General features: G+C 41.1%; 1 protein-coding gene across 1 annotated transcript in view; it reads left to right on the top strand.

Moving 5' to 3' along the window:
- Window positions 1–27,969, top strand: part of rev3l (REV3 like, DNA directed polymerase zeta catalytic subunit) — a 56,862-nt gene that overhangs the window by 20,843 nt on the left and 8,050 nt on the right. The window contains exons 5-23 of the mRNA XM_023347919.1: window positions 676–814; window positions 885–979; window positions 1,924–2,028; window positions 3,638–3,722; window positions 7,985–8,121; window positions 8,340–8,468; window positions 10,520–10,757; window positions 10,880–11,022; window positions 12,466–16,246; window positions 17,747–18,627; window positions 19,901–19,974; window positions 20,114–20,239; window positions 21,158–21,350; window positions 22,240–22,351; window positions 22,466–22,581; window positions 24,926–25,044; window positions 25,961–26,079; window positions 26,239–26,380; window positions 27,215–27,459. Of these exons, the coding sequence (XP_023203687.1) occupies window positions 676–814; window positions 885–979; window positions 1,924–2,028; window positions 3,638–3,722; window positions 7,985–8,121; window positions 8,340–8,468; window positions 10,520–10,757; window positions 10,880–11,022; window positions 12,466–16,246; window positions 17,747–18,627; window positions 19,901–19,974; window positions 20,114–20,239; window positions 21,158–21,350; window positions 22,240–22,351; window positions 22,466–22,581; window positions 24,926–25,044; window positions 25,961–26,079; window positions 26,239–26,380; window positions 27,215–27,459 (6,979 nt within the window). The remainder of the gene's footprint in view (window positions 1–675; window positions 815–884; window positions 980–1,923; window positions 2,029–3,637; window positions 3,723–7,984; window positions 8,122–8,339; window positions 8,469–10,519; window positions 10,758–10,879; window positions 11,023–12,465; window positions 16,247–17,746; window positions 18,628–19,900; window positions 19,975–20,113; window positions 20,240–21,157; window positions 21,351–22,239; window positions 22,352–22,465; window positions 22,582–24,925; window positions 25,045–25,960; window positions 26,080–26,238; window positions 26,381–27,214; window positions 27,460–27,969) is intronic.

Raw genomic sequence — 27,969 nt, 5'->3', positions numbered from 1 at the left:
GATTACAGAAGTAGAATTAGAGGAAAACTTACTGTAACTACTGAGCCTATCAGGAAGATGTCTGTCGCTCTGGGCTGGGAGGGAAGATGTTTGACTTTAATGCACAACCAGACTCACTATGGCAACAAAATGAAGAGCCCGCTGCACTGAGCTCCACTGAAAACCTCCTGGTTATTCCACCAAATATTGATTTCTGAACTCTTCTTAAGTTCAAACATTAGTGTTGTTGTTTCTAAATGAATATGGACGGATTTTCTTTGCATTATTTGAGGTCTAAAAGCACAGCATCTTTGGTGTTAGTTTGACCATTTCACATTTTCTGCAAATAAATAAATACAAAATTTTTGCTTGGAATTTCCGAGACATGTTGTCATTAGTTCAGAGAATGAAAGAACAATGTTCATTTTACTCAAACGTATATCTATAAAAAGTAAAATCAGAGAAACTGATCATTTTAAGTAGTTTCTTAATTCTTTCCAGAGCTGTATATATTTTTCTGTATTTATTTACTCATTTAAAAAAAGGAAATTATGCAGTCACATATTTTTTTTTATCAATTCTTCTGTGGACAAATAAACAGCAAACTGGAGAGGGGAAAGAATTATAGCCTCTCTTGATAAATCCCCTCAGAGTCATTTCCTAACACGTCAATGTGATTGTGTGCGTTTCTGGAAGTGGGCCCTGCAGACCGGGACCAGCCGTCTTCCAGCTCTCACTCCAGCATCAGTCCCTGGAAGATTCCCTGCAGCACCAAGCTGAACGACAGCAGCCTCGCAGGCACCTTTGTCCGCTGGGAAGAGAACGCTCTGCCCTCGTAGGCCGCACCGTCACAGACATCACTCTGCTCTGGATCAGTTCCATTATTAACTCTGCCCTGTCTGCAGCTCATTAGTCCTGGATGACGTTGAGAGGCAGAGCACCTGTGAGCTGGAGGTGGATGCTGTGGCCGTGGACATCCTGAACCGTCTTGATATTGAAAGTAGGTGCAGTCTGATCTGCTGTGTTCTCTGCAACACCAGCTGACATGGCGAAAAGCAAAAGGTGAAAGGCAGCTGCAGCACACTCAGCTCACACCACTGATTATGGCTCCACACAGAGAGTCTGTTAGCAGACCTGAACATGAGCATGGAGAAGCAGACCTCAGTCTTCAGTCACAGGGGAGCAGTGATGAAGAAATTATCAGAGATGCGAGAGTTTGGGGTCAGCAGATGAACTAAGCAAAACAAAGAACAGCTGTAATGTGCTTCCAGAACAGATGCAACTGTTTGTCTTGATTTTCTCTAAATGACCTGCATCTTCATCTGCCAGGAAATGGAAAGGAAAACTGTCCTTCTGGTCACCTGCTCTCATTGAGATGCCAAACATTTCCATTTTATACAGAAATAAGATATATTTTTGACTGATTTTTCTGGGTGTTTGTTTGCTACAAAACCCAAAACAGAAAAATTTGAACTGTTTAATTGCATCATTATCCCAACATACTGCAACATTTTTTTCTTTATCCGATTTAAAAATCCTTTGTTTGATTGGTCCTATATGAAATTTATTTGTTTTTAAATTTTAATATTCAGAAAATTTAAAATTTTGGCATTCTAAAACTGGATTTTAGGATATTACCTTTAGCGATAATCATCAAAATTCACAGATATAAACACCTGAAATATATAATTTTTTGTTTGATTAATCTATATAGCAGACACTTTTTGAATTGAATTATTGAACGTTTTGATGACGAATCTGGAATCTTACAGAAGAATCCCAGACAGTGCAGGTTTTCCCAGGTGTACTTTACTTTTAAACAGGACTATGCTACACTATCTGTACTTTGTGTGTGGAGAACCTGTAGGGTAGCTGTAGAGGAGTGAATATGTTTAATATGAGAAGCATAAGGATTTTGTTTTTTAACCTTGCCTCCTCCTCCAGATCAGATTGGCAGGAACCCTGGACTGCAGGCTATTTGGGAGGATGAGAAGCAGAGGAGGAGGGAGAACAACCAGACCTCCCAGATAGAAGCGCCGGATTCACAAGGTGAGGAACGCTGCAGTGGGAGCTACAACATGGTTTTCCAGTGTTATTCCGCATTTTGTACCATTTGCTTATTTTTCTATTGCTTAGGATTCCCAGTTGGGTTTTCACCCAGTTATGAAAACACTTAATTTCAATTTTTTGGTTTGTGTCAGGACATGTTACTGAAAATGATCTGTGCTCTACCTCTAAGTCTCAGTCAGATAAATTCAAGCCTCAGATTAGCAACAGCACCCTGCACCCTATTCTACCGCATTAATGCTTTTTTTCTTTCAAATGCAAAAACTAATTGAACATCCGAGCAAGATGACCTGTGCAATGCTTAAAGTACCTGTAAACAATGAGAAGCCCATCTCACTGTCCCAGCCTGCAGTTAGAATGGTAAAGTTCCTGGACGAACAATAAGAAAAAGCCTGAACTACCGGTGGACTGATCAGAAGAAAACATTTTCCAGCAACGTATTTGAAGTTTCCAAATTGGTACTGAACAAAACAGGACTAAAATATTCCTGTTTTAGTCACAGAATACCAAAAAGTGAGCATGTTTGGTCAGACTCAAAAAGCTCAAGACAGTAAATCAACATAAACACCTATGGCTGCTATCAAACATGGTGATGGTGTGACCTTGTGACCTTGAGTCCACCATGAACTCCTCTGCTCTCAAATTACTTCTAGAATCTAAAGTGAGTCTCTGGAAGATGAAGCTGGACCAAAGCTGAGTTATCCCAAACATAGCAACAACAGGATTGCTAAAATAAAATAAAAATAAATCAAGCTTGTGCCTTGGCCTAGTCAAACACAAGATATCCACCTGACAGCTTTTAATGATGTAGTTTATTTTTGTTGACATTTTTTTAAAATAAGAAGAGAGTTAGGGGTCCATAGTTGATTGATTTCTGATTCAGGTTTAGGTTTCAGTCTCAAATAACCAGAAAATATAATCAAAAGAAAAAAACTTAAATGTTTGTGGTACATTCAGTAAAAGAGGAGAAGAACTAGAAATAATCAGCCACTTCTACAGAAACAAAAAGCACCGTCACTCAGACAGAGGCTGTGTAGTTTGTGCCAACCTTATCTAGTCCTTTAGAAATAAATGAAACGGCTACATGTGGATTAGATAAATTGCGGCTGGAATATTCTTATAATGAACGATCCTCCCTATCAAACTGACAGGCTTCTGTGGAGATCTGGGTGTTTTCTGTGAGCAGACCATGTGATGAGTGTCAGCTGCCTTGCCTTGTAACCATAAATAAAAAAACTTGGTGGACTCAGTAACCCCCCTTCCCCCCAACATGCCCACAAAGGAAGCTGCCATGGAAACCAGGTGATAAATAAACCACAAGCTGTTCTGTTGCTGTGATGAAATCTTTAGTTTTCAGACAAGCATCCAAGCTTTTAGGTTTCAGTTCTGATCAGCAATACAGAGAAGAAATACAACTGACCACGTTTTACCACGGACTGTAGTGTGAAAAGAAACTGTTTAGCTTAGAAAGATCTGCTGTACAGAACTACTGTCAAAGTTCATAATTATTTGTTTCTAACTATTCAAAGTCAAAAGGATTTAATTCCAGCAGAGAAGTTTGTTCTTTGAAAAACGTCTGTCTCTATTGCAGATCGGGACTCGGTCACTTCAACAGAGAGTGAAAAAACCTTCATGAACAGACTGAAGGAGATTCTGAGGGAGAACAAGTTTGATGTGTAAGTTCCTCCACACATTCTTTCACTCTGTTATCTAAATAAATAGTTTGGTCTTTGTTTCCTTTTCTCTGAGGAGATCTGCAGCAGATGGAATCCACTTTGAGATCTTGTGCTTGTAATAATTAAATCAATGAAAAATTCCCTCGAAACATCAAACAATACCTTTTTGTCCTTAAGTTTTTTTTGTTTTTTTTTAAACTACAATGAAGCTGTTGCATGTCCTTCCTCTCTTTCTTTCCTTCGGCTCTGCCAACTTTCCTCTGAGTGCAGAGCAGGGTTGGAGATGGGAAAGTGAAGTCAGAGCAGATGTTGGAGAAAATGGGGGTGAAATGAAGTGGCTGAGGTCACCTCCAAGCCCCACCTTCCTCTACAATGTACAGCCTCCAAGTATTTCCTGTTATAAATTGTAGTACAGTTGGCCCTACATCCGCACACGCTGCGTTATCAGATCCAGATGGCTTCCATTCACTAACCTCTCATATCTAATATGAGCAGAGGGGAGAGAGAGGGAGTGCAGGGGTGGGCCTCCCATCTGAATAGGGTTTTAAGTTCGGAAGTGGAAGCGGAACACGCTCTCTTAGTCACTCGTGCTGATAATATTCACGCAGTCTGTTACCTTTCCTCTCTCTGTTATCTTGTGGTTTCCTCCTGGGACTGGTATTATTTACCCAGACATTTTAATTTATTAGGGGTTTTTTGTCCATTTGATAAGTTTGTCAAATGCCAGTACAAGTGGACCCTTGGTGTTCAGAGGTTAGGGTCCACAGCCGCAAGTACTTGAGCTCCCTTGAACAAAGTCTTATAGCTGCCTATTTTATTACTGCACACACCAAATATACCTTAATATGCTTTAGTAGTGTTTTAGTCTCACACTACCGCAGAAAGTAAAGGAAAAGAAATGGCTCATGGAATGGCTGCTTTGCCCCTAGCTAGCATTGCGTTTAGATTTTTCAGTATTCCAAACTGCATTTCCTTTCAATATTTCAGATTTTCTTTATGAAAGAAAAAAAATCCACAAAGAGGCAGATTTTCTTGTAATTTGGAGTCGCCGTTCCATAGAAGAATCTGCGAATCCTGAACCGGGAGTAGGCGGGAGACCACCGTATCAAGGAAAGCGCCGGCATGAACAGACTTTTCAGAGACTTCGTGGAGCATAGAGTAGTGCAGTGTGACCCCTCCCCTACCTGTTGCTCTACTGTTGGTCAGCTGGATGATTTAATGCCCCTGTATTTTCACATTCTTGTAAGAAAGGCAAACTTGGTCCATTGTAAATATTCCTTTGTCACTGAAAACACAAACATTCCTGGTGGGGAAGCTAAAGAAGCTCTCATCAGTCTTAATTAGGCATCAGGTCGTTCAAAACCAGCCTGGTAAGCAGCAGAATGAAGGCTTGGTACAAGAGCTAATAGACACACTAATTAATTTGCCAATACAACTTTGTTATACTAAGCTGCTACTTTTAAACTAAATGGGGTTTCACAAACATAATTGATTGAGTCTATGTCAAACAAAAACTAAAAGTAACAGAGGACATTGTAACTATAATTATGAATGCATAATGTATTTGAAGCAGTAGAGTTTTTTTTCTAATTTAAATAAAACCAGTGAATTGATGTTGTATATTTTGCCGATATATGCTGGTATTTTTTAGGGGTTCACTGATTGCAGTTTTCTGGACGATCTTTAAAACACCTGACTTGCCAATTCCAATTTTGTTTCAGGGCAATGATGGATTTTCACACCATTGCAGAGGTAGATAAAATGGATTTCATAAGTAATTAATATCCAAAATTAAGGAAATCTGAGCTGATTACACTAGAGTAATCCTTTATTTGTCCCACATTGGGGAAATTCCCTTGTTACAGCAGCACACTAACAAAATATACCATTTTTAATATGAAAATATCTAAAAACAATATGAATAACTTTATATGTATCAATTTATTGGTGCACTCGTAGCAGTTTTACTTCATCATGCAGTACGAAATCCATCCTTTTCTTCTTTTTCACAAAGGAAAAAAGTGAGTGAATGGTGATTTCCTTTAGACAGACACTGAAACCAGTGTAGTTTCTTTCCTTGTCTTTGACATTTTCTGAGTTGAATTTGAACATTTTCTAAAATTCCTACATGTCATTTGAGTTCCCTCTCTCCCAACCTGTGCTGGAGGGGAGAGGAGTGTGCCGTGGTAAAATGTGTTAATCACTGCAGTAATCTCCAGACGCCTGCCAGGGTCCCTCCCCCGTTGCCTCTAAAGTCATTAAGTACCAGACTAATTAAGAGACAGACTCTGGCACATGCACGCCGACTCTCTGGAGCCTTCTCCTCATAACAAAGTCACTGAATCACAATCAGACTGCGGTACAATCTCTCAGCCAGCCTAAATCTCTCACACTAGTGTGGAGGCGTCATTGACATACTTACATAAGATACCTATTTTTTTTTAATTAGAAACAAGCCAATGAGAGCTTTTGGTGAAGCTACAATCTGCCATTTTTAGCCAATTCCAATTTCCCCTTAACAATTGTTATCAACATACTTTACCACGTATATTCTCAAAAGACTGCCAGCATTTCCAAACTCATCATGTTCCTTGGACGAGAATTAGGGTCACTGGAAAAAAGTGACTGGGATCTCAGAACTATAATTTCTGAGCTTAAAGTCAGAATTGGGGCTGTCAACAATCAATCTGAAAGTTTAGCACGTGAAAATTACGTACATAGCTCAGTTTAATCTTCCTACCCATTCTGACCTGGAACCCTCTCTCCCACGGAGTGCTATCTAATTCACAGCAGCGCATAATGAGTTATGTTACACACTGATAAAATGTGAAAGTTTTCTGCTACAGTCTCAAAAGTTGAACATTTGTCAACTTTCTCGAGTCGTGTCACTAGCCTGAGTGTTCACATCTATGGGTACAAGCTTAAAATTTCACATGCATGAATTGCTCCGGTCGCTGGGCTGGATGAGGACAAGCGACTGTCACTGCATTCGTCCTTTAATCCATGAAATGTTCTTCAGGTGGTAAAAGGCCGATTCTTTATGTGGCTGTGAATGTTCAGGTCAGAGTTTATTATTACACCCAGATTTCAGGCCTGTCATCTAGTTTCCAGCAGTAATAAGTGAAGCTGTGCGTTGACTATAGATTGTTCCTCTTTAGGTCCAAAGATAATAACTTTAGTTTTGTTTCTGTTCAGCTGGAGAAAGTTTTGGCACATTCATGCATTGATTTGTTCTAAACATCTGTTCAGTGCGTGGACAGTTCAGAGTAACCTGGTGACACCGTAATGTAGAGCTGTGTATCGTCTGCATGGTCATCATAAATAATTTTATTTCCTATTACAACTTGAACTAGTGGGAACATGAAGATAGTGAATAAGAGAGGCCCCTGGACTGAACCTTGGGGTACCCTATGTGTGACCTCTATGCACTTCGATGCGAATGAATGATTTACACAAATATATAACCAAGTTTTTAAAAAATAAATAAATAAAACCTACCGGCAGATGGTAACGGGAGCTGGAATTTTTTTTTTCCCATCACATCTACAAATCTGTGCAATGTGTTTTACCTGTGAGTGTCAGCTGCCCACCTTGTTTACATTTCAGTGCTTCCGAGTCTCTTAGTGGTGAGTTGGTGGGCAGAGCAGCAGAGCAGCATGGGTAAAGGAGCGCTTTTGGCAGCTTGTATCTGAGAGCAATCTGGACAGATACAAAAGCCCAGTTGGCTGCCTGCCCGGTTTCCATTCATATTCCCCTCGTCTGCATGCACACTCTTAACAACGTAGCGTCACCCACTCATATGCACACACACTCCATCGGACAACAGAAACTCCTCAGAGCCGTGCGGTCCTCCCACTTTAAACAGCACTTCCCCTGATTAAGACTCGTAATAAAACATGGCAACAGGAGGCCTGAAATGGATCACCTTTGAAGGTATGATGCAACAGAGATCACATATTTATTATGACTTTATCTGTGTACTTGTATTGATTTAACTTTGATCTCACTCTTAGTTTGAAGAAAACATCTATCAAAGAATGTGCAGAACACGTTTCTTTTTATGGATTCAGTTCCTTGGAAAGAAAAATTTAAAGTTATCAAAATAGCTATATTCAGGTGAGAAGTGTCAGAAAGCCGGAACTCTGTATTGGTCAGATGAAAGCCTGATTGCTGCGTCTATAGAACTGAAGCTTCTGTATTAACCTGTTGTTCTCCTAGCTGAGCTTCAATTATTTGAATTTTTTTTTTTTTTTGCTGTTCAGGACCCAAGATTTGTTTGTGGATGATGAACAGGAGAGTTTGTCAGCTGAACTCACTCTGCACCCTGACCTCCTGACCCCTGACCGGATGCCGTGTACAGCTGCTAACGCCGTGGAGACGCACAGAGACTCCCAGCCAGGTGAGGCAGGAACCCATCACAGAGCAACATACAGCTGCATGTACATAGCTTCCTATTGCAAACATAAATCAAGCTCTTCTCAGATCATTGCTCTACAATAAACACAAACCTTCAAAGATGTCTTCCTTCGACTCATTTCAGTTCAGTTTTGGTTTGCTTTGCCTATGCTGATTGAAGTTGGGCGGTTTCTGTGTTTTTCTACCTGTTCCTGTGTTCAGACTCAGTGAGGAGCAGTGGAAAAGTCCCAGAGGAAGCTGTCATTGATGAAGAAGCCATCTTAAGTCTTCTGGAAAACAGCCAGACGTTTCTGCCACTCTCACAAACGGCCAACAACTCCACCCTATTAGGTATAGCATCTAACACGTTACTCATCTTTCTGGTAAAGTCTGCTGGCCTTATCATTTGATATTAAACAGCTGTTTATAAATTCCTTCTGTTGTGGATGATCTCTGCAGGCTTTAGAAGTAGTGCTATGTTGTGTTGCTAACAGATTTTTTCAGATTGGTCCATTGTCACAGCTCACATCCTCTTGTTTGTACTTCTCATAATGATATATATGGCAGGCGGTTAACCGATGAGATTTTTTTCTGCAATGTTTACCAATTAGTTCAATGTGTCCTTGTATCACAATTCCAAACTAGAACATTTCTGAAGAAATTTAAACGGGCTTTGCCAAAGTGTGACCGTCGGTTGGAACCCAGCGTTCTGAGGCTAAAAATTAGCATCAATGCTAAAGTAAGCTACAATGTACTCAATAGTCACAAGTATTCAGTGTGCTAAACATGGCTAATAAATAAAAAAATTGCTTAAAAGCTTATTTTAAGGAAAATTCTACTGCTGATGTGGTCAGTGCACTGCCCCCCACTAGTGCTAATGTTAATGCACTGCCTTATGATTTTTACTTTTACAAAGGTAAACATTCATGGCACTTTTTTACCAGAAAATGTGCTCATCTCTTAGCAACAGATTAACAACAAATATTGTTGTTCAAAAAACATAAGATTTCTTCTGCTCTTTTGAAATACTAATCTTATACTGCCTACTACTTAACAAGAATTGTGTGTTTGGTGAATTTGGCAGAAAAGTGAAAGTTGTTTTTTTTTGTCATTGGTAGTAAATAATATTATAAAACAGATATTTAACACAAAAGTAAAAATCTGATTTATACTTTGTGGCAGTTCATTACCAGAAAAAACCCTCATCTGTTAACACGAAATTAATTATTGTTTATAAAACATAAGCTATTTTGAAATACTGCTTATCTGCATAGACACAAGAAATTTACAGTTGGTAAATTTTGCAAAAGTAAAAATCAGATGTTTACTTCGTGGCTCTTCGTTACTAGAAGACGCGCTCATCTCTTAGCAACAGATTAATAACAAATATTGTTATTGTTCAAAAAACATAAGATTTCTTCTGCTCTTTTGAAATACTACTGTGATCTTATACTACTTACTACTTAACAAGAATTGTGTGTTTGGTGAATTTAGTAGAAAAGTGAAAGTTTTTTTTGTCATTGGTGGTTAATATATTATAAAAAAGATATTCAATACAAAAGTAAAAATATTATTTATACTTCGTCACAGTTTGTTACCAGAAAAAAACGCTGAAAAGTTACCGGGTTTATCAACTGCAGTAGCAATTTTTCTCCAACTTCTCTCCTTGTCATTTCTGTGAATATTCTTTGCATGAAATGTTGGATAAACAGTCATGTTGTTTTCACATATCACCTCCCATGTCCACTGGTCTCTGGGTTGTGCCTTGTCAGCTGTTTGTGATTCCCCAGGGGGAATCCGTGCTTTCTGATTGGCTACCTGTCACATTCAGCAGGTTGCGTTCTCTCTTCCAGTCACAGAGAACCACACACACTGCAGTCATAAATTGGCCAAGACAATCCAACATGTTGAATATGCCCAATTTAGATCAGACCAGCCACAGCGTTCTACTGACTGGACCCGATCAGTCGTAACACACCACACACACAAGGGGAAAATCGGGGCAAAAAATGGTGTAATTTGGACAAAATTCTACCTCTGTTTTGAGTCTGACTGACACAAAACGATGTCAGTTGATTAGAATTTGGCTCATTTTTCTCTAATTACAAAAAACGTAATTTTGTTGGCATTTTGGTTACTCAAACTACCAACAGAAGTAATAGCCCGTGTGCCAATATCCAGCCGCATGTTTTGATATATATATATATATATTGAGGGGATGCTCAGCGGTATGAGCCACATTAACAGTGAAAGGAAGTGGCATTTGTTTTGAGGTGTAGAATAATAGGTCCCCTCCATGCATTGCATGGAGGCATTTCAATGCTGTCCTATGCATTTCAGGCCCCAATAAAATGTTGTTTAGTACATTTATGTGTGACGTGTCCGTCTTCTCGTCTCTGTAGAAAGCAGCCAGGATCACGCCCTCATTGATTTGCTGGCTGGCCTGGAAGACGATGGTTTCCACAGGACTCCACTAATACACAGCTCTCAGCCTCAGTCGCTCCCCGGTGCATCAACCTACAACTGCAACAGTGATGAAGAAGAAGCCGGACCCGAACTGGAAAAAGAAGAGGCGGAGCTTAGTATGATAATGTCACAGCGGTGGGACAGCGAACATCCTGGGAGAACAAACCCACCGAGGCGAGTTTTTAACTGGAACTCAGAGAAGAAATAATAATCCAAGTCCCGCCTGGACGCTTTTATTGGTTCCACTGCAGTTAGAGGCAGGGCTAATCTGTGTCCTGTTGTTGCTGTTTGCACAGGCCTGCGGTCAGGGAAGCAGAGGACGGCTTCAGCGACGAGCAGCAGGAGTCCTCTGACGAAGACATGGAGTGGAGTGGGACTCACTCTCTGTTTCTTAATCTGTCCATCCCACAGCTGGACGGGGCAGCAGACGAAAGCAGTGGTGAGGCATTTTCTGCTCAGTGCTGGCATATGCTTGTGTCGCCAAAAGTATTTGTTTCTCCTTTCAAATACTGTAATTGGAAGTTCCAATCACTTCCACGTTCACAGGTGTCTAAAATCCAGCACCTAGGGAAGCAGACTGCTTCTGCAGACATTTGGGAAAGGATTGCTTGCTCTCAGATCAGTGAAGTCAGACAGGAAACTGTGACATTATATTATATTATATTTTGCTGAGGAATTTCATTATGAAAATGTTCTTGTGAACTGTTTTCCGGTGTTATGAAATGGAAGCAAAAATGTGAAGCCGATCTTATCCATCAATCTTACTGCACAGAGAGAATGTATAGCTGTATTCTTGCATGCATATGCTCTAATATCAGAACATTAGATTATTAATGTTTTTTTATAAGCAGGGCTTGTGAATGCTTCACAATCTTCATCTGCACCAGCAGCTGGAAAATAGGAGTTAAGCACAGATTAATTAATCATTTATTGACAACTTCAAGATATATTAAAAGACTGAGAGTGATAAAGAAGTCAGAAATGAGATTCATGGATTCAGTGGAATGTGATCAGTTGTGAGTAAAGCATTAACTTAAACTCTCTCAGCTGAGTTTAGAGTGAACTACATGATGATGAGAGACAGACTGAGTTATTCTGATGCTAATTCAACATTTTGTTGTTGTTAAAGAACAGTATTTTACTTATTTATGTTCATTTTAAGCAGTCAAAAATCTTAAAAAGTTTTAAGCAGGACACTCAACATTTTCAGAAGCTGCTGCTCCTCATCTGCCTACCCCTATATGCTGATGAAAGCAGTTATTTCCTCTTGTGTCAAGTGTAAAGTCTGGAATGGGAATTTATGGTGTGAGGTTTTTTTTCTCAGGAGTGTGGCTCTGCTCCTTTGGGTCAATGAGAGGAACTCCTAATTCTTCAACATACAGAGACATTAGGGTCTGTTTTATGTTTCGGGATGATTTCTTCTTGTTCCAACATAGCAAAAAGAGATTGAGTGCATACAAGAGGGTGAATGTCAGCGCTAAGAACCTCCTCCTGACTGGTTGATTGTTTCCGATTGAGCTGCGTATTTCTGCAGATGGCAGTAGGACAACATGGAGGAGGAACTTTAATTTCCCCCACTGCATCATGTCATGTTACAGTGCTATGATTTAACAAATGTCTAAAACAAATATTTTTATAAAAGTTACGTGCTGCAGCGTTGGCACATTTCTAAATTGGTTGTAGCCTCAAAGGATGGAGCGCCATTTTATGGGCCTCTATAGATTAAGAATGAGATGTCACTGAAGTCCTTATGAGTGAGGGTAGGTGAGCAAATGATTTTGGCAATATAGTGTATTTATGAAACCATTTTCTTTCATTTCATTTCATTGTTGTGCTGTTCATGTCCTGCCATTCCTACCCTTTCTTTTCTCTTTATTCCTAGATTCTTCTTTAACAGACAGTGGCTCCATGTCTCAGTCTTCGCTTACAGTCACAGAGAAGCTGTTGGGGAAATCAAATCCCTGCACTGGAGAGACTGTCCACCTGGAGCCGCCATCGTCAGCTAAGATCTTGCTGTGCAAGCATCCTGAGCACAGGCCAGTCCGTGGGCTGGACACGGAGGAACAACTCAAAAACTCCTTTCAGTTAAAAAGCAGCCCGGACGGCTCCAATGAATGTTCAGCAGGGTTCAGGGTTAATAAAGAAATCACATACATCCTGCCAGTGAAGCACCCAATTCCTCGCAAAATAGCCAATCACACTGAGGTGCCTCCTATCTGCATGGACAAGGAGGACATTCGACCGTTGTACACGTATAACAAGAAAACCTCCAAACCTGTGGAGAAGGCTGATCTGGAAGCCTTCCCTTTTAGCAGTGGAAAAGTGTCAAAAAATAGGAAAAGGTACAGCAGCCTTGAAACTGTAGAAACTAACCGTTTATCCATCTTTCAGAACCACAGCACCATCTCCCTTTGTTACTCAGACCTCAGAGCCTGCTCTGCTAAGACAGAGCTAGAGCTGAGCACCAAAGAGAGAAAAAGCCCAATTCTGAGGAGCCTCACCTCAACGCCGTCCCTCATGAAGGAGGGCGAGTTCATCGACCACAAAGAAGAACTGGCCCCGGAGAGTGAGGAAGGAGATGTTGGGGAGCTCAAAATTAGATATGAAGACTACCAGGAAAATAAAACTGAGAGAACTATTGTGGCCCAACAGGAGGCACATTACAAGTTCTTCCCCAGTGTTATTCTCTCCAACTGTCTCAATAGAAAGAAGACTGTAAATAAAAAGCCAGCTGACACCTGCAGCAAGCCAGAGCTGTCCCCGACTTGCAAGTTGAAGCTGAAACTTCCTAAAAAAAGGTTAGGAATGGCAGGACATAGGAACAAAGCAGCAGCAGCTCAGAGCCCGATTTCTGACAGTCCAGTTTGCACTGGCCTCTGTTCAGAAACACCTGCTTGTAACCAGACTTCAGACACAGAGGGGCCAGTTTCAGAGGATCAACCAAAACCACAGGCTGAGGTAAATGAAGACGAGCCAAATGAAGAAGTTGAGCCAGCTATAAATGAAGAGTTGGACAATGAGGAAAAGACAGTCGATGAGCAGATAGAACCAGTCTCAGAGGCTGTTGTCTCCAACACCACCATTACTTTCTTTCTTTGTGAAGAAGCCAAAGATGTAACAGAGAATCGGTTGAGCCTTGACCCAGATGTATCTGCAAAAGTTAGCTGTACTAAATCATCAGCACTGCCGGGGAGTAAATACACACTGAGGGCTAAACGGAAGCAGAACTTTGATGGTACTGATGAAGACCAGCCAGGTTCCAGTCGTTCTAAAAACTCCAGCAAGTTTCCCAGGGGCCAGGAGACTAAATACCAGAAAAGACGCAAGAAAGAACCTCCCGTAATTATCAAGTACATCATAATCAACAGGTTCAAAGGTCAGAAAAACATGTTGGTGAAGATGTCCAAAGTGAATGCAGACGAACAGCTGGTCATGTTAACTGCAGATAAAGTGGAACATTACAATAAACTGGCTCCTCTCAAGAGCTTCTGGCCTAAAGTGCCAGAGTCCACTGCCATCAGGTTTCCCGTCAAAGAGCCCAAAGCTAAAAAATCGCCCAAGCGAAAAGCCAGGGTCAACAACACAGGCAAGAAGACGATCAACATCTCTCCCAAAAAGCCTCTCGTCAGACGAGGGCAAAGGATGAAAAGGATCACAGGCTGTCAGAGAGGCCCACTTCTGCCCTCTCTGCCCCCCCCTCGGCCATGTTACTGTGAGCTAGCAGATGACTTTGAGAAAGAGTACACCGATGTCATGGTAGAACTGGGCTATCTTTCTGATAGATCCCCAAGCCCAACAGAATCAACGCCCCCACGTTGTTGGTCCCCAAGTGACCCTTTTCTAAACAGTACAGAACAGCTGATAAATCCACTCAGTGATCCTTGCCTTAGCTCTGCATCACTAAATCCATGCACAAAGTCTGTGACTAAAAGAGGCCAAAGGAGAAGTCGAACAGCCAAACCTAAGAAGTCCACAGAGTCTAAAAGAAAAGTAAACATGTCTGCTGCTAAGCCCTCACAGGTACAAGAGCCCAAACAGGTGAAAGCAAGGAGAGGTGCTGCTACTGCTGCAAGGCAAAGAAAGAAAGCTAGCAATGCAACTGAAAGTCCTGCAATATCTCCACGACCTAGAAGGTCCCGCAAAAAGAAAACCGGCAAACCTAAAAGTGATGATTTATGCAAAGAAGACTCCCAGCTGCTTTTCTCTGATGGTGGGTTCGCTCCATCAGAGAGTTCCTCTCAAGACATCACCTCCTTTCAGCAGCCGCTAGGCACCGATATCACCTGTCAGAGCAGGTCTTCGGCTTCAGACACATCGATGCCCACCTCAGCTCGCTTTATTGAACCAAAGGCTGAGGACTGCGAGACCTCAATCATGCAAGTTAACCAAAACATGCTGGCACCTGTTGAGATGAAGCAGCAGGGTTGTCAGACCACTATGATAAAGGTAGAATCTTGTCTAGAATATTGCACTGCCCCTCAGCCACCAGCAGAGACAAGTAATGATGTCCAGAAAGACAAAGGTTGTCCCCCTTCAGCTCCTAAAAACGGAGAGACACCAGCTCTCACTGAGACCCCGTCTGGCTTGGCTGTCCTTAAGCAGCTCCTCCAGAAGAGGCAGCAGGGACAGGCCCTTCCTCTACAAGTAGTTGGAACAGACAGACATGCCGCTGCCATAGCTCAGGCCGCAGTGCTGCTAAACCCCTCCGCTAAACACACTAAGCCCATTAGAACTCCTTCCACTGCTCCTCGGAAACCCCGGGTCCCAAAGTCTACCGCTCCTAAGGAGAAGAAGCCCAGAAACCGGAAAAGCAGGACCAGTAGTACTCAGCCAGACCGATCAGTGAAGCAGGACGGCAGCATGTCTGATGACTGCCCTCTCTTCTCCTCTGCACCGAGCCTCGCCAGCTGCAACTTCATAGAGGACAGCTTGTCCCCAGAGCTCCCACAGGACTACACCTTCGATATAAACACTATTCACCAAGCAGAGTTCTCCAGTCCCTACAGCGGCAATCAGTTTGTTTTGACTGATAAAAACCTACCTGTCAAGTTCCTCAGTGACATCTGCCATGAACTTCCATCTGCTCAGGCGCAGGGCTTGGAAGGTCTGTCTCAGAGCCAGACCGAGAGAGACTCTGATGTGTGCAAAGTCAGGCCTGCCAGCCCTGAACTCTTTGACAGGTCTGGAAATGGAGAGCCCTCAACAAACCTTGCTCTGCTTCAATCTGAGAAGCACAGACCAGAAAGACAAACAGAGTGGGACCTTTCTTTCTGTAAATCCCATACCCTCAGCCCTTTTCAAGACTTCCACTGTGAGAGAAAGGAGTTCCTCTTCTCAGCCTTCGACCCCGTCATACCTTTGTCTCTAAGCTCGGTGTCGTTCGTCGACCAGGAAGGCTCACCTACTAGCGAACTTCACGAGAGCATCGATGGACTTACGTCCACCACACCCAGCAGCTCCCCTCACTCAATCAGTTCTCTGTCACATGTGAGAGCAAGCCAGCTTCAGCGGGGCACCGGAGGTGGAGCCCATGTCCTCAAGCCCCTCATGTCCCCTCCGAGTCGGGACGAGATCCTCAGCAGTCTGATGGACCTGGAGATGTCAGAAGCCACGTTCCAGGAGCCCTTCTGCAGCGATCCCTCTGACATCCCAAACAAGCCAATGTAAGATCACACTTTCTCACGTTATGATGTTCTTTTGAAACTTAGCAGTTTGTTCCTGCAGATATTTAGATATGATTATTTAACAATGGAGCTGGTTAAAACACTAGAATGCCACAGATCAGCCGACTAGTCAAGAAGAATAGATTTGAGTCTGGTGGAATACAGTAAAGATGGCAAATACCACTACTTTACTTTATGCTGACTGCAGAATTTATGGCTTTAATGGTAGTGCGTTAATAAATTGTGATTTGAGTGGAAGTCAGTATAACATTTTAGTGTCCAGTGGCAGTATCTGGTGCTGGATAAAAGTACTAAAGCACTCAGGTCTGTAGCAACTTTTTGTCTAAGACTCTAATCACCCACTAAGTCTACGGTTCATGGAAAACGATGTTGTTTGGTAATAAACGTCTAGGAAGTCAGATAATCAATCTGGTATTTGAAGTGCTACAGGATTCTTACAGTCTGATAGATTGAATTATTTTAAAGGAGTCAAATAATGTGGGGAAGAAAAATAAAATTATGAAAAAATATTTTTATCCTCAGGCTCTATTCTGTGAAATGTCTAAAAATTCTCCTTTCTTTTTTTTCTTCCATGTGTCCTTGTCTTCCTTGTATACCTCCTTCTCTTGAATCTACCTTTCCTTCCTCCCTTTGTCAATTATGTCCTTCCAATTTTCCTTCCTCCCTTCTTTCTTTCTTCCATCTTCTCTTCCTTCCTTTCATCTCTTGAAAGTTTAGTCTGGAAAATTGAGCTTTTAGTGTAATAATGCCAAGGCTTAAAATTCTGCTTGAATGTTTAGTGGTTCTAAGCAGTTACAAAGTTGTTGATTAGATTTATGTCAAACAGGAGGGAAAAAATGTGGTGAGGATCTAATAGTTTTATCAAAATATACTTTTTTTCCCACCAATATGTTAAGAACGTCCAAATTGCTGTATTGAAGTATAAAAGATCTGTAAGCATAAAAGAATTTGAATTTCAAAAGCAGTTCTATTAGAGATTTCTGACACACAGCTAAAATTATCACCATAAAATAAGATAAAAGCTGAAATAACGTGTAAGAGAAAATTCGTAAGTTTTATTAAATTATTGCACATGAAATAACTGCTTTTTAAAGAATGATTGTCGTTACTCTCCTGTTGTATCAAAGCCAACATAAATGTTAAATTTGACACATTTCTGATTGTTAATTGTTTTTAGATTTCAGCAGCAGATGGAATCATTTTTCCTCTGCAGTCTTATTGCAAATCTTTTTGTGACTAGCTATTTGTCTCGGGGTCATTTACTCTGCTTACTTTGGATACTAATACAAATAAAATATAATATCTAATTAAAAGATATATTATATTCATGACTGCTAGTTTATGATGAATACAGTCCTGTTGAGGAGAGTATCACTGACCACACAAATGAAGGATCCAGTTCTCCTGTCCTGGATCTGTGGTTCTTCCTGTTGTCTGGTGTCATTTAGATGATTTCTCGTCTGTCCTGCTGTCTTCCAGGGAGGTTGGGGGCCGTAAGCTCACCGTGGGAACCAGATTAGTGAGGGAACTCCAAGAGTTTGGAGGAGACCTGTCTTTGGAGGGCCTCCATTTATGGAAGACCGCCTTCTGCGTCATGACGCACCCCGCCACCACCATAACCTCCTCTCAGGGAGCGGAGGTTGAGCAGACAAAAGAAGAAAAGACGGGGCTTCTCGCATCCTCAGCCAGCGACAAGAAGGTCGTCCTTCTGCCCTGCAGGAACCCGCCGAGCCACGAGCGCGTGCAGCTGTGGCTGGAAGCCAGGAAGCAGTACGACAGCCTGCAGAAAGAGAGGAGGGAGCCAGGGAAGAAGCGGGAGGGGGCAGATGTGGAGCAGGAGAACCCTGACAGAACCAACCTGCCAGATGTTTCCAGATGCATTTCAGTTAACGTTGAACACTATGGGAACACTTCCAGTGTGAGAACTCGCAGGAGAAAGAAGCTCAGCCTGTCCTTAGCCTTGTCTCCTCTGGTGGACACCGGCCCTCGGTCCAACACCACAACACTGAGTCCGGTTTCAGATGAGAGCACTGTGAGCCCTCAGCCTGAGAAACAGGAGGACGCCTCCAACACGGTGTCTCCAGAATCCCCAGAGCTGCCTCCGTGGCAGGAGCCTCACCAGCTGAGCCCAATGGCGCCTGAGCGACTCGGCAGCAAGAACTCACCAGAGTCACCATCACCCAGGCTCCCCGATTCACAGGAGAGATTCGGAGCAGACCAGTCTCCCTTTCCTTTCCATGGTGCAGACGGGAACGGTGGCAGCAGCAATCCACACCGCCTACACACCACCCCCTTCTTAAGGAAAAGGCGGAGGAGCACGGAAGATCTGGACCCAGTCTGCAGCACGCCCATAAGTTACAGTAAGTTTCACCAGCAGGGCTCATGAGAGAGTGTTCATATTCATATTACATATCTGAACAAACAGACGTTGCATTATTAGTTACTTTCTGACTGAAAGCAATAGAAATATATAGAACTTATTAACTTGTGGTGGGACTAATTTACCGTACTAATTAATTACAGGGTCTGTAATTAATTAGTCACAATTTAATTAAAAACCATATATCAACTAAATAAGCAACCATTTTCATTCAAAAGCCTTTTTTGCTGCTAAATTACTGAATAAATAGACCTGAGCTCAGCATCAAAAATATTTATTGTTTTTAATCTGTTATTCAGGTTCTTCAACCATCAGATTAATGTAAAGTGGTGTAACATAACATATTTTGAATGCCACAATAACCAATGTTATGTCTAGTTTAAATGGTTCTAATCTATTATAACTCACAACTGCACAACATATCAAATGGAAATTAATTGAACTGTCTAAATGTGTGTAGCTGCCTGCTGCGTTAAAAAGCCATAGCATTTTAAGCTTCCTTTTAGTGAACGTTTGATCATTTATAACAAAGGATGCATCTGCAGCTAAAAATATTTCAATATATTTATGTGAAAAGTTCAGCCCTTTCTGCTGGACATACATCAGTAAAGTGTAGAGCTGATCGCTTTATTTTTTTATTATTAATAACTGGATAACGAAAGGAGTTTTATATATTCTTACAGAATTTGAACCATTTGAGTTTTTCTGGGTAGAACATATTTACAGACAAAGAATGTGTTACATCTTAAATGTAAATATTTTCTGAGCAGTTTATGGTGTAATTACTACTCTGATGGTGTTCTCTGAGCTAATGGCCTGCTTTTGATTCCATACACTCCAGTTAACAATTAATTTATTACTAAACTACTTGACAATTATTTTAATAAACCATTAATTCTATTAATCGTTTTAGGCCAAGCATGGTTTAATACATACTAATGTATTTTGCTTAATGTCATTTTCAGTTTTTAAAAGTGCCTGTTAAAAAAGTTAGTATTTAGAAACTTGTTTATTTTGTCTTCTGTTTTTGTTCTTTAAGAAGCATTAAAAACCCTGTTTTCTCAGCACATCTGGGCTTATTGAGCTTGTTTACAATTTGGGAAACCATGTCCAGCTGCTGATAATCAATCAGCAGGACAAGTTAGGTGTTTGTCCCTTTGAACATAAATGTTGTAAATGTGTAAAAGTACATGTGTCTAACACAGCGGCTCTGCTGTTAACTGAGCTTTTGTCCTGATCTTTCCCTGCTGCAGAGGATCCTGTTTCTCAGAGAAGAAGAAGCCAGGCCGATCCTTTGAGGAGAGTATTACTGACCACACAAATGAAGGTTAGAACTCAACCCTGTCTGTGTGATTTCCAGTTTACAGTTCAGTGTTTGACTGCAGTCTTATCTTTTATTTTAACGGGGCTGAAGCGTCATATTGTGCACTTTGCAGTGCTTTTTATGCTCTCTCTTTTCTTCACAGAACCAGTTTGCTGCTATAAATGTGCCAAAGAAAGAACAGTCTCAGATTGAAGGGCCAAGTATCGCCAACTCGTATGGCTTCAAGGTCAGCATGCAGAATCTGCAGGATGCCAAAGCTCTGCATGAGGTGAGCCACTCCGCAGGACAGGTTGGGACCAACAGCTGCTGTGGTGCTGTCTTGTTGATTTTTTTATTTTTTGTGTAGCATCCAATTCATTTCAAATGATTTCAGTCCAATCAATTGGTCAGGTTCAGTACCAACTCCATGCAAATCAATATTAGGTACAGCACAACACATTCACATTCAGTCCATCATATAATACATTAATAAATTAATTAATTATTAAATTAAATTAATAAATCCTAGTTAACAACTAAAGTTGCCTAGTTGATGGCTTTGAGTTATTGATGTTGTAGCAACCACTGATCCTGGAGAAGATCCATTCCGCACCTCCAGAAAAAATTTGGGATGGAAAAAATACATTCCAAACACGCAAGAACTAGGAAGATAATTTTTATGGAACAAAAAAACTGCAGTAGAGATAGTTAATGGCAGAAATTTCTCCCTCAAGAGAGACACCAGTGACTCACAGCAGCACTGAGTCAGTAGAAACTTCTATGGGAAGTTAACAAAGTTAATGACATCACTGACTACAATCAGTGTAAGAACAAGACAGATATTTAGTGGTTTTCTTGAAAATAACTTTCTCTGATTAAAAAGTTGACTTGTTGTTTTTTACGTTTTCGTCCAGCAGGAACACGTAAAAATGCTGCAAGTCAATGACTCGATGCAATCTACTAGGTTCCCTTAGAAACCTTCAATCTGCCGTGAATCATTAGTTGAGCATACGGTGCTGTTTGATAGCTAGCATCAATTGGAATGCATGTTAGATTGAATTGAAATTATATTTTTGGTAAAATGTCTTGAGACGAGATTTGTTGTGAACTAGTGCTATAGAAATAAATAAATTGAATTTTATCTTCAGACTTCTCTTTTTGCAAGTTCCATATTTAGCTCACAGTACAGTTTGTTTTGACTCTTCAGGTCCAGTACCTTACTTTAATGGGAATGGAGCTCCATGCTAGAAGCCGCCGGGACCTGGAACCTGACCCGGAGTTTGACCCAATATGTGCCTTATTCTACTGCTTGAGCTCCGACGCGCCCCTGCAGGGCGGAGACGGCACTCAGCTGACAGGTGCCATCATGGTGGACAAAGACCATGAAAGCTGTGGTCAAGGTGAAGTCCCTCTACATGTTGGTACAGATATAATTATTGAGAATACACAACCATTAATTAAAACATCAAGCAGTGCACAACAGTATATTCTATTTTTCATTGAAAAACTGAACATGCTACGGAACAAACTACAAATCTAAAACCCCACCAATCACACCCACCCTCTCTATTCAAAAGTACATACAGTAAAAATTATATTTACCAATTACATTGGACAAAATATTTAGAAGGCCATGAATAAGGATAAATATATAATAATAATAACATTATTATTATTATTATTATTAAAAGACCTACGGGTGAGCAGTGTGAACTAATCACCAACCCAATGGAAAACTTTTGTTCTCTTTTATACTTTATTTTGTCACCTTCTTAAAACAATGGCTTGTTAGTTTTTTGTGTCGTATTGAAATAACACAAACAATTCACGCATTGAACACAGTGGTAATGGAACTGAATTTAACAAATTTGTCAACTCTAAACAGCTGGATTTTTAGTTTAGATTTAGAGGAACCCCGTGTTATGGATGTTTTGCAATTTTCCGGATGTTGGTTCCAGATTTGTGGTGCATAGAAGCTGAATGCTGCTTCTAAAACATACAGAATACAGTCAACACTATCCAAATAATTTTCACTTGTAGGTAAAAATAACATTTTATTCATTTTATGGTGGAGTGGCAATGAAATATATCTTGTCTGAATTCTGATAATGTCTCCTGTTACTGCCCCCTACTGATGGTTTTGTTCCTTCAGTCTGTTGATGTGCTCTGTTTGCTTTGGTTGGTGTAATAAAGCCTGTAGTCAGTGGTCCAGGTGTTACTGTGTGAGCCTCAGTGTTTCAGTCATGTCAGTGAACCTGGGCTGATGCAGCTGTTGGGATCCGTCTGCAGGTCCCAGATCGAAGGCACCGCTGCTGGTCAGGTCAGGAGTCTCTGGGCTACAAGTTACCTACGCCAGGGAGGAGAAGATGCTGTTTCAGGAGCTCATTGCCATCATGAGAAGGTGTGTGTTCTCTCACTGACTGGGGACGGTTTGTGCTACAGTTCTATCAGAGTGAACCAGTCAGATGGAGGAGGGTTGTTGATCCTGCTTTCAGTCTGCATGCTGTTTCTCCAGGTTTGACCCAGACATCCTGCTGGGATACGAGGTGCAGATGCATTCATGGGGCTACCTTCTTCAACGCGCCGCTGCAATAGGAGTGGACCTCTGCCAGCAGCTGTCACGGATTCCAGGTACCTCCAGGACTCACCTCGGTGGTTCAGGTTCACGCTGCTCCAGTTTCTGAACAAATCAATGCTTTTATGATTTGAGGCTTTCACAGTTCAGAGAAATAAACGCATAATCTGCCCATCATTATACAGAAACATGCTTGCTAACATGTCCATTTTTTTTTTTCACTATTAAAGCTGCAGTATGTGACTTTTATAAAAAATATATTTTTTGCATATTTGTTGAAACTGTTACTTTGTCCATGCACATAATCTGTTAAATTCAAATTCAAAAATACTTTATCCATTCCAAAGGGAAATTAAATAAATTAAAAATCAAGCTCTTCTCTCAGTTCTCCCACTGGTAACTAGAAACAACCAATTAGAGCGAGGAGGCGGATCTTAGAGCTGTCAATCACCCTTGCATGTGCCTGTACAGCTTCTTCCTGATAACATGCTTTTCTGAATGCTAGGCTAGTTAGCGTGGCCACCAATACCGCCAGATAAACAGTTTTTTTCCCATAATAGTAAGTTGTTCGTCCACCATTAGCACATTGAACAGCACATACACAAGGTTGACTGACAGTACTAAGCCCCTCCTCCTGGCTCTGATTGGTTGTTTTTGGAGTGGTGCATTTCTTCAGATGACCATAGCAGCTCAGTGACGAGGAGGAGATTGATCTTTTCACAGATTATCTCTCATATTAAACTGGCACGATATGGTGACAGTTTTAACAAATATGTCAAGCATATTTTTAATAAAAGTTACATACTGTACCTTTAAATCACAGCATCAATTATTGATATCTCCTCTGATAATAAACACAATGCATTCAATGGCCTCTTAGTTCCAGAACATAATTTACTAGAACCTTTCCACAGTGGAACCATTTCCACTTCTGGGTGCTGCTGGGTTTGTAAGTTGCGACGCTGAGCGAGGTCATTTCTGCTGCTGCAGGTGTTTCTGCTTTGGAAATGAATTACAGCCACTAAACCTGTTACATTGTGAAATATGTGAAAGAAATACTGCAGTGGTATGGAGGATCCCCATTCTGGATGGGCTTTGAAAACTGATCTCAGAATTTTACAGAGCAGTCACAGTTTATTAGAGCTTATAAACTGTGTGATTGTAATTGATTTAAAAAAATTGTGACAACTTATTCAGACATCATGGTGTTTGGGAAGGAGGGAGAAAATAAAAAAGATGAAAATCTTTTTATTTTTTCTCTGAGCAGTAATGAAACTATGAGTGAATATTCTGTCATTGTAATTACAAGATATGATATATGTAAGAAACTCCAAATGCACTTAAAGGTGTAACTGTGACAAATTTTAAATATATGAACTAGTTCCATGTATTTGGGCTACTTTGTTTTGAGAAGAGGTTTCTGGCCTGTCATAATGTAATTATTTCACCATGGTTACACTGCAGAACAAAATTAAAATCACTTCAAAGTCAGGACTTTTTTTTAACATTTATTGATTTTTTTTCACCACAAAGAGCATTAACCAGACACACTTTCAAACTAAAAATCATTCACCGTGTAACAATCCTGGGAGCTGTTTTCATTTATGTCTTGGTGAATAAACTCTGTTAAACTTTCCAATCTAACCTGGAATAATCACTAGAACTGGCATTTAGTCTTGCTTACAGTGAAAGCACAAGTCCATCCTTAATTAAAATGATCTATAATTCCCACTAACATTTCATTATGTTAAACATTGAAAACAATGAGTTAGTTTTTGCAAACAAACATAGTAATCTAATTGCTACTGTTGTATCAGTTAAAGTTGACTGAAAATAAGAAAACATGATGGTGTAGATTCAGTAGCTGCTGCCTCCTCACAGAGAAATTTTAACACATCTTTGATAACTTTTCTGCACTGGGGATCTAACAAGTTTCAACAGCAGTTAAATTTTTTTTGGTTCATAAAAACCAACATTGGTTTCTGGAAAAGATTTTTCCAGTGTGAGTTTGATGTGTTAATTTGCAGTCGGGGTTTATTTTTATGATTTTGCTCCCCAGAGAATGAGTTTTATGAGCCGCCTCTCTTTCTAAAAGAAATCCAAACATTGATGTTAGGAGGGGTGTGTGTGTGTGTGTGTGTGTGTGTGTGTGTGTGTGTGTGTGTGTGTGCGGGGTGGGGGGGGGGGTGAAAGAGACAGAGGTTTCTGTTTTGAACATGCTGATAGTGCTAACGCAGCTTCCCTGGGACCGAGCGTAGCACATATGGACAGTGTGTGTTGTGTGGACAGACGTGTGTCTCCATGACAGTGGGTTTGTGTGTGTGCTCCAGCTGAACGGAGCGCCTCAGGCAGCTGCCAGCCTCTCTAATTGGTTTTCTGTCTGGCTCTGCGTGTCCTCAGGTGACTCCAAGGAGAACCGCTTCGCCGCCGAGAGGGATGAGTACGGAGCCGACACCATGACTGAGATCAACATCATCGGCCGCGTCACCCTCAACCTGTGGAGGGTGATGAAGAGCGAGGCAGGTTCCTCTCCCAGCTTTCTCTCTTCAGGCTGTGGTGACCTGCTGTTTCTATTTTTAAAAAATCATTTATTGCCACCAAAAATGTTTTGACAGACTTTTGTTCTTTTCATCAGTATCTGGCATTATCTTAAAAAGACAGTTTCAATGTCACGTTAACTCTAACCTCAACCTCCTGGACTTACTACTGGGGATTGTTATAGACCAACACAAATTAGTGCACAATTGCGAAGTAGAAGAAAAAATGTATTTAGAATTTTTTTTTCTTTTTGTCAAATAAAGGATGGCAGGCATCTGCTTTTAGCCACATTTCTATGATAAATTTCTCTTTGCAGAAAAGCTCAGTCAGATTGAAGGGAGAGTCTCTGTAAGCAAAAAAAATTCAAGCCTTGCTGCTATTTCTCAATTGGATTTATGCCTCGACTTTAACTGGGCCACTCTAAGACACAAATGTACTTAGATCTTTACTGTAGCTGTATGTTTGGAGTCTTTTTCATGATAAATCTGTTCTACCCAGAACTCCTCAAGTTGCCCAGTCTTGACATCACCTGGTTCAAATTCTATAAAACAAAATCTCCTTTTGGGCACCTGTTGCTCTCCAATTCTTAATTGGTTTTAATCTGTAAATGAATCAACAGATCACTGTACTGTTGATGTTTTTAACTTCAGGTGCATCCTTTGTTGCTTTCAGTAAAGGAATGCCGTTATTGCATTTTAGGAAATAAAATGTTTGCCGTGAATTATTTGTTGATTTGCATCTTTCAAATATATTTTCAATATTGTATAAAAAGTAGTTAATTGAAAAATCTCCAGAAATGTGCCAATTTTTTCCGATTAATCATCAGAATAATTGATGAATGATGACATAATGGCTCGCTCCTGCCCAGGTCTCATTGTGATCTTCTCGGCCCTGCAGGTCACGCTGAACAACTACAGCTTTGAGAACGTGGCCTTCCACGTGCTCCATCAGCGCTTCCCCCTCTACAGCCCCCGCACGCTGTCCGACTGGTTCGACCACATCACACACTTGCACAGGTCCGGCACAGTGACACACTCCCATGTTCTGTTATCCAACGCTCTGCTGTGCCAAACGGGCCTGTCAGGGATCGCTGGGTGGACAGAAGCAGTGAAGGTTTGACCCGACCTGTTCTGGAGTAAAGCAGGCTGTGTCCTCTGATCTGCATGTTGCTGCAGGTGGAAAATGGTGGATCATTATGTGAGTCGTTTACACGGCACCATGCAGCTGCTGCAGCAGCAGGACATCATTGGCAGAACCAGCGAGCTGGCCCGGCTCTTTGGAATCCAGTTCCTCCATGTTTTGACTCGAGGATCCCAGGTACACACACACACACACACGCGCCTACACACACACACACACTGTTAGTAGTGTCCTGAAACACACTGCATCTCTGTGCTGCAGCATTTCTCTGTGAGGTAACTGTTGGGGATTTTTCACTTTCCAACCCAATAGCAGGTATTTACAAGGCTGCTAAACATTTAGCATAGCTGTTTAAGGTTGTTTTGTAAACACAGCTGCACTCAGAAAGCAGTATGTTTACATTCTGTAAGCCTTTCAGCCATATTTGTTACATTTTAAACTTAAATAAGAAATTAGGTGATTTTTATTGATTTATTTCTGTAGAAATGCAGCGATCAGAGCTGTATGGCAGTTTGCTTTGATCTGCCAGTCTGACTATCTTGAAGCACTTTTCTGTTTTTGCAGTAATGAGCGCTCATTAATTATTAATCTGAACAAATGTTGTAAAACAGGGTTCCAGTATATATGAAACAAAAACTTGGAATTGATATTTTAACTCATTTATCTTAACACCCCGCTGTGTAAAATACAAGGCTTTAGATTTTGCTTCCACTGACTTCCTTTGTCGACACCTTACAGATTCTGAAATTGGATAACTTCAAGTCTTCCTTCAGTAGCAACTTCCACATTGAAGAGTGTTAGTGTGAACCCTTGATAACTTGCAACTATTGCCAAAAAATCCTGTTTTCTTCACCTCCTGAACAACCAATCACTTAAAATAGGTTTGTGACAGTACTTGCTCTAATTTCTATATATAAGAATATTGATGAGCAGTAATGTTACAAACTAACTTTTAACTTATGAAGCTCATGAACATTTTGCCTGCAGTCATCAGTCTCCTCCTCCCCTCAGTACCGTGTTGAGTCCATGATGCTCCGTGTGGCCAAGCCCCTGAACTACATCCCGGTGACGCCCAGCGTGCAGCAGCGAGCCCAGCAGAGGGCGCCGCAGTGCATTCCCTTGGTGATGGAGCCCGAGTCCCGATTCTACAGCAACTCTGTGGTGGTGCTGGACTTCCAGTCACTGTACCCCTCCATCGTCATCGCATACAACTACTGCTTCTCCACATGCCTCGGCCACGTGGACAGCCTGGGAACGTAAGGACAAGACCCACACACACACACACACACACACACACACACACCTGCACCGACCGAGAACCCGCCTTGCTTTGTTCCCTCATTAATTTGAATTGAACAGACATACTCAAAGCTCAGAGCAGCTTACACACACACTCTTACTAGTTATTTGAGCTTTTCTGCTGGGTTAATATTGTTGCATGGCAACAGCAGGAGTGGTGAACACTTCTTTTCAACATGAATATGTTTGCAACTGCAGAGGAATAATAATTATAATAATAAAGTAGTGGCTGGCAGAGTTTCTGCTCCACATTCAGAGGAAGACATGGAAACCTTCAAGATTCAGGAGTTTTAAAAGTTTTTTATTTGTATAGTCTAGTTTAGCTTATAAATTCTTTTTGATCTCTTTATTTAAATTATACAACTGCACTAACAGGAGAATAGATGGCTCCCATGGCGACTGTATTTCCTAGCAAACTAACACCCATCAGTGATTTTTAGGCTTATTATTTTCAAAATCCAGTTCTA

Source organism: Xiphophorus maculatus, chromosome 15 (genome assembly GCF_002775205.1).
Source record: "Xiphophorus maculatus strain JP 163 A chromosome 15, X_maculatus-5.0-male, whole genome shotgun sequence".
Lineage (NCBI taxonomy): Eukaryota > Metazoa > Chordata > Actinopteri > Cyprinodontiformes > Poeciliidae > Xiphophorus > Xiphophorus maculatus.
This window is presented reverse-complemented; position numbering and strand designations above follow the sequence as displayed.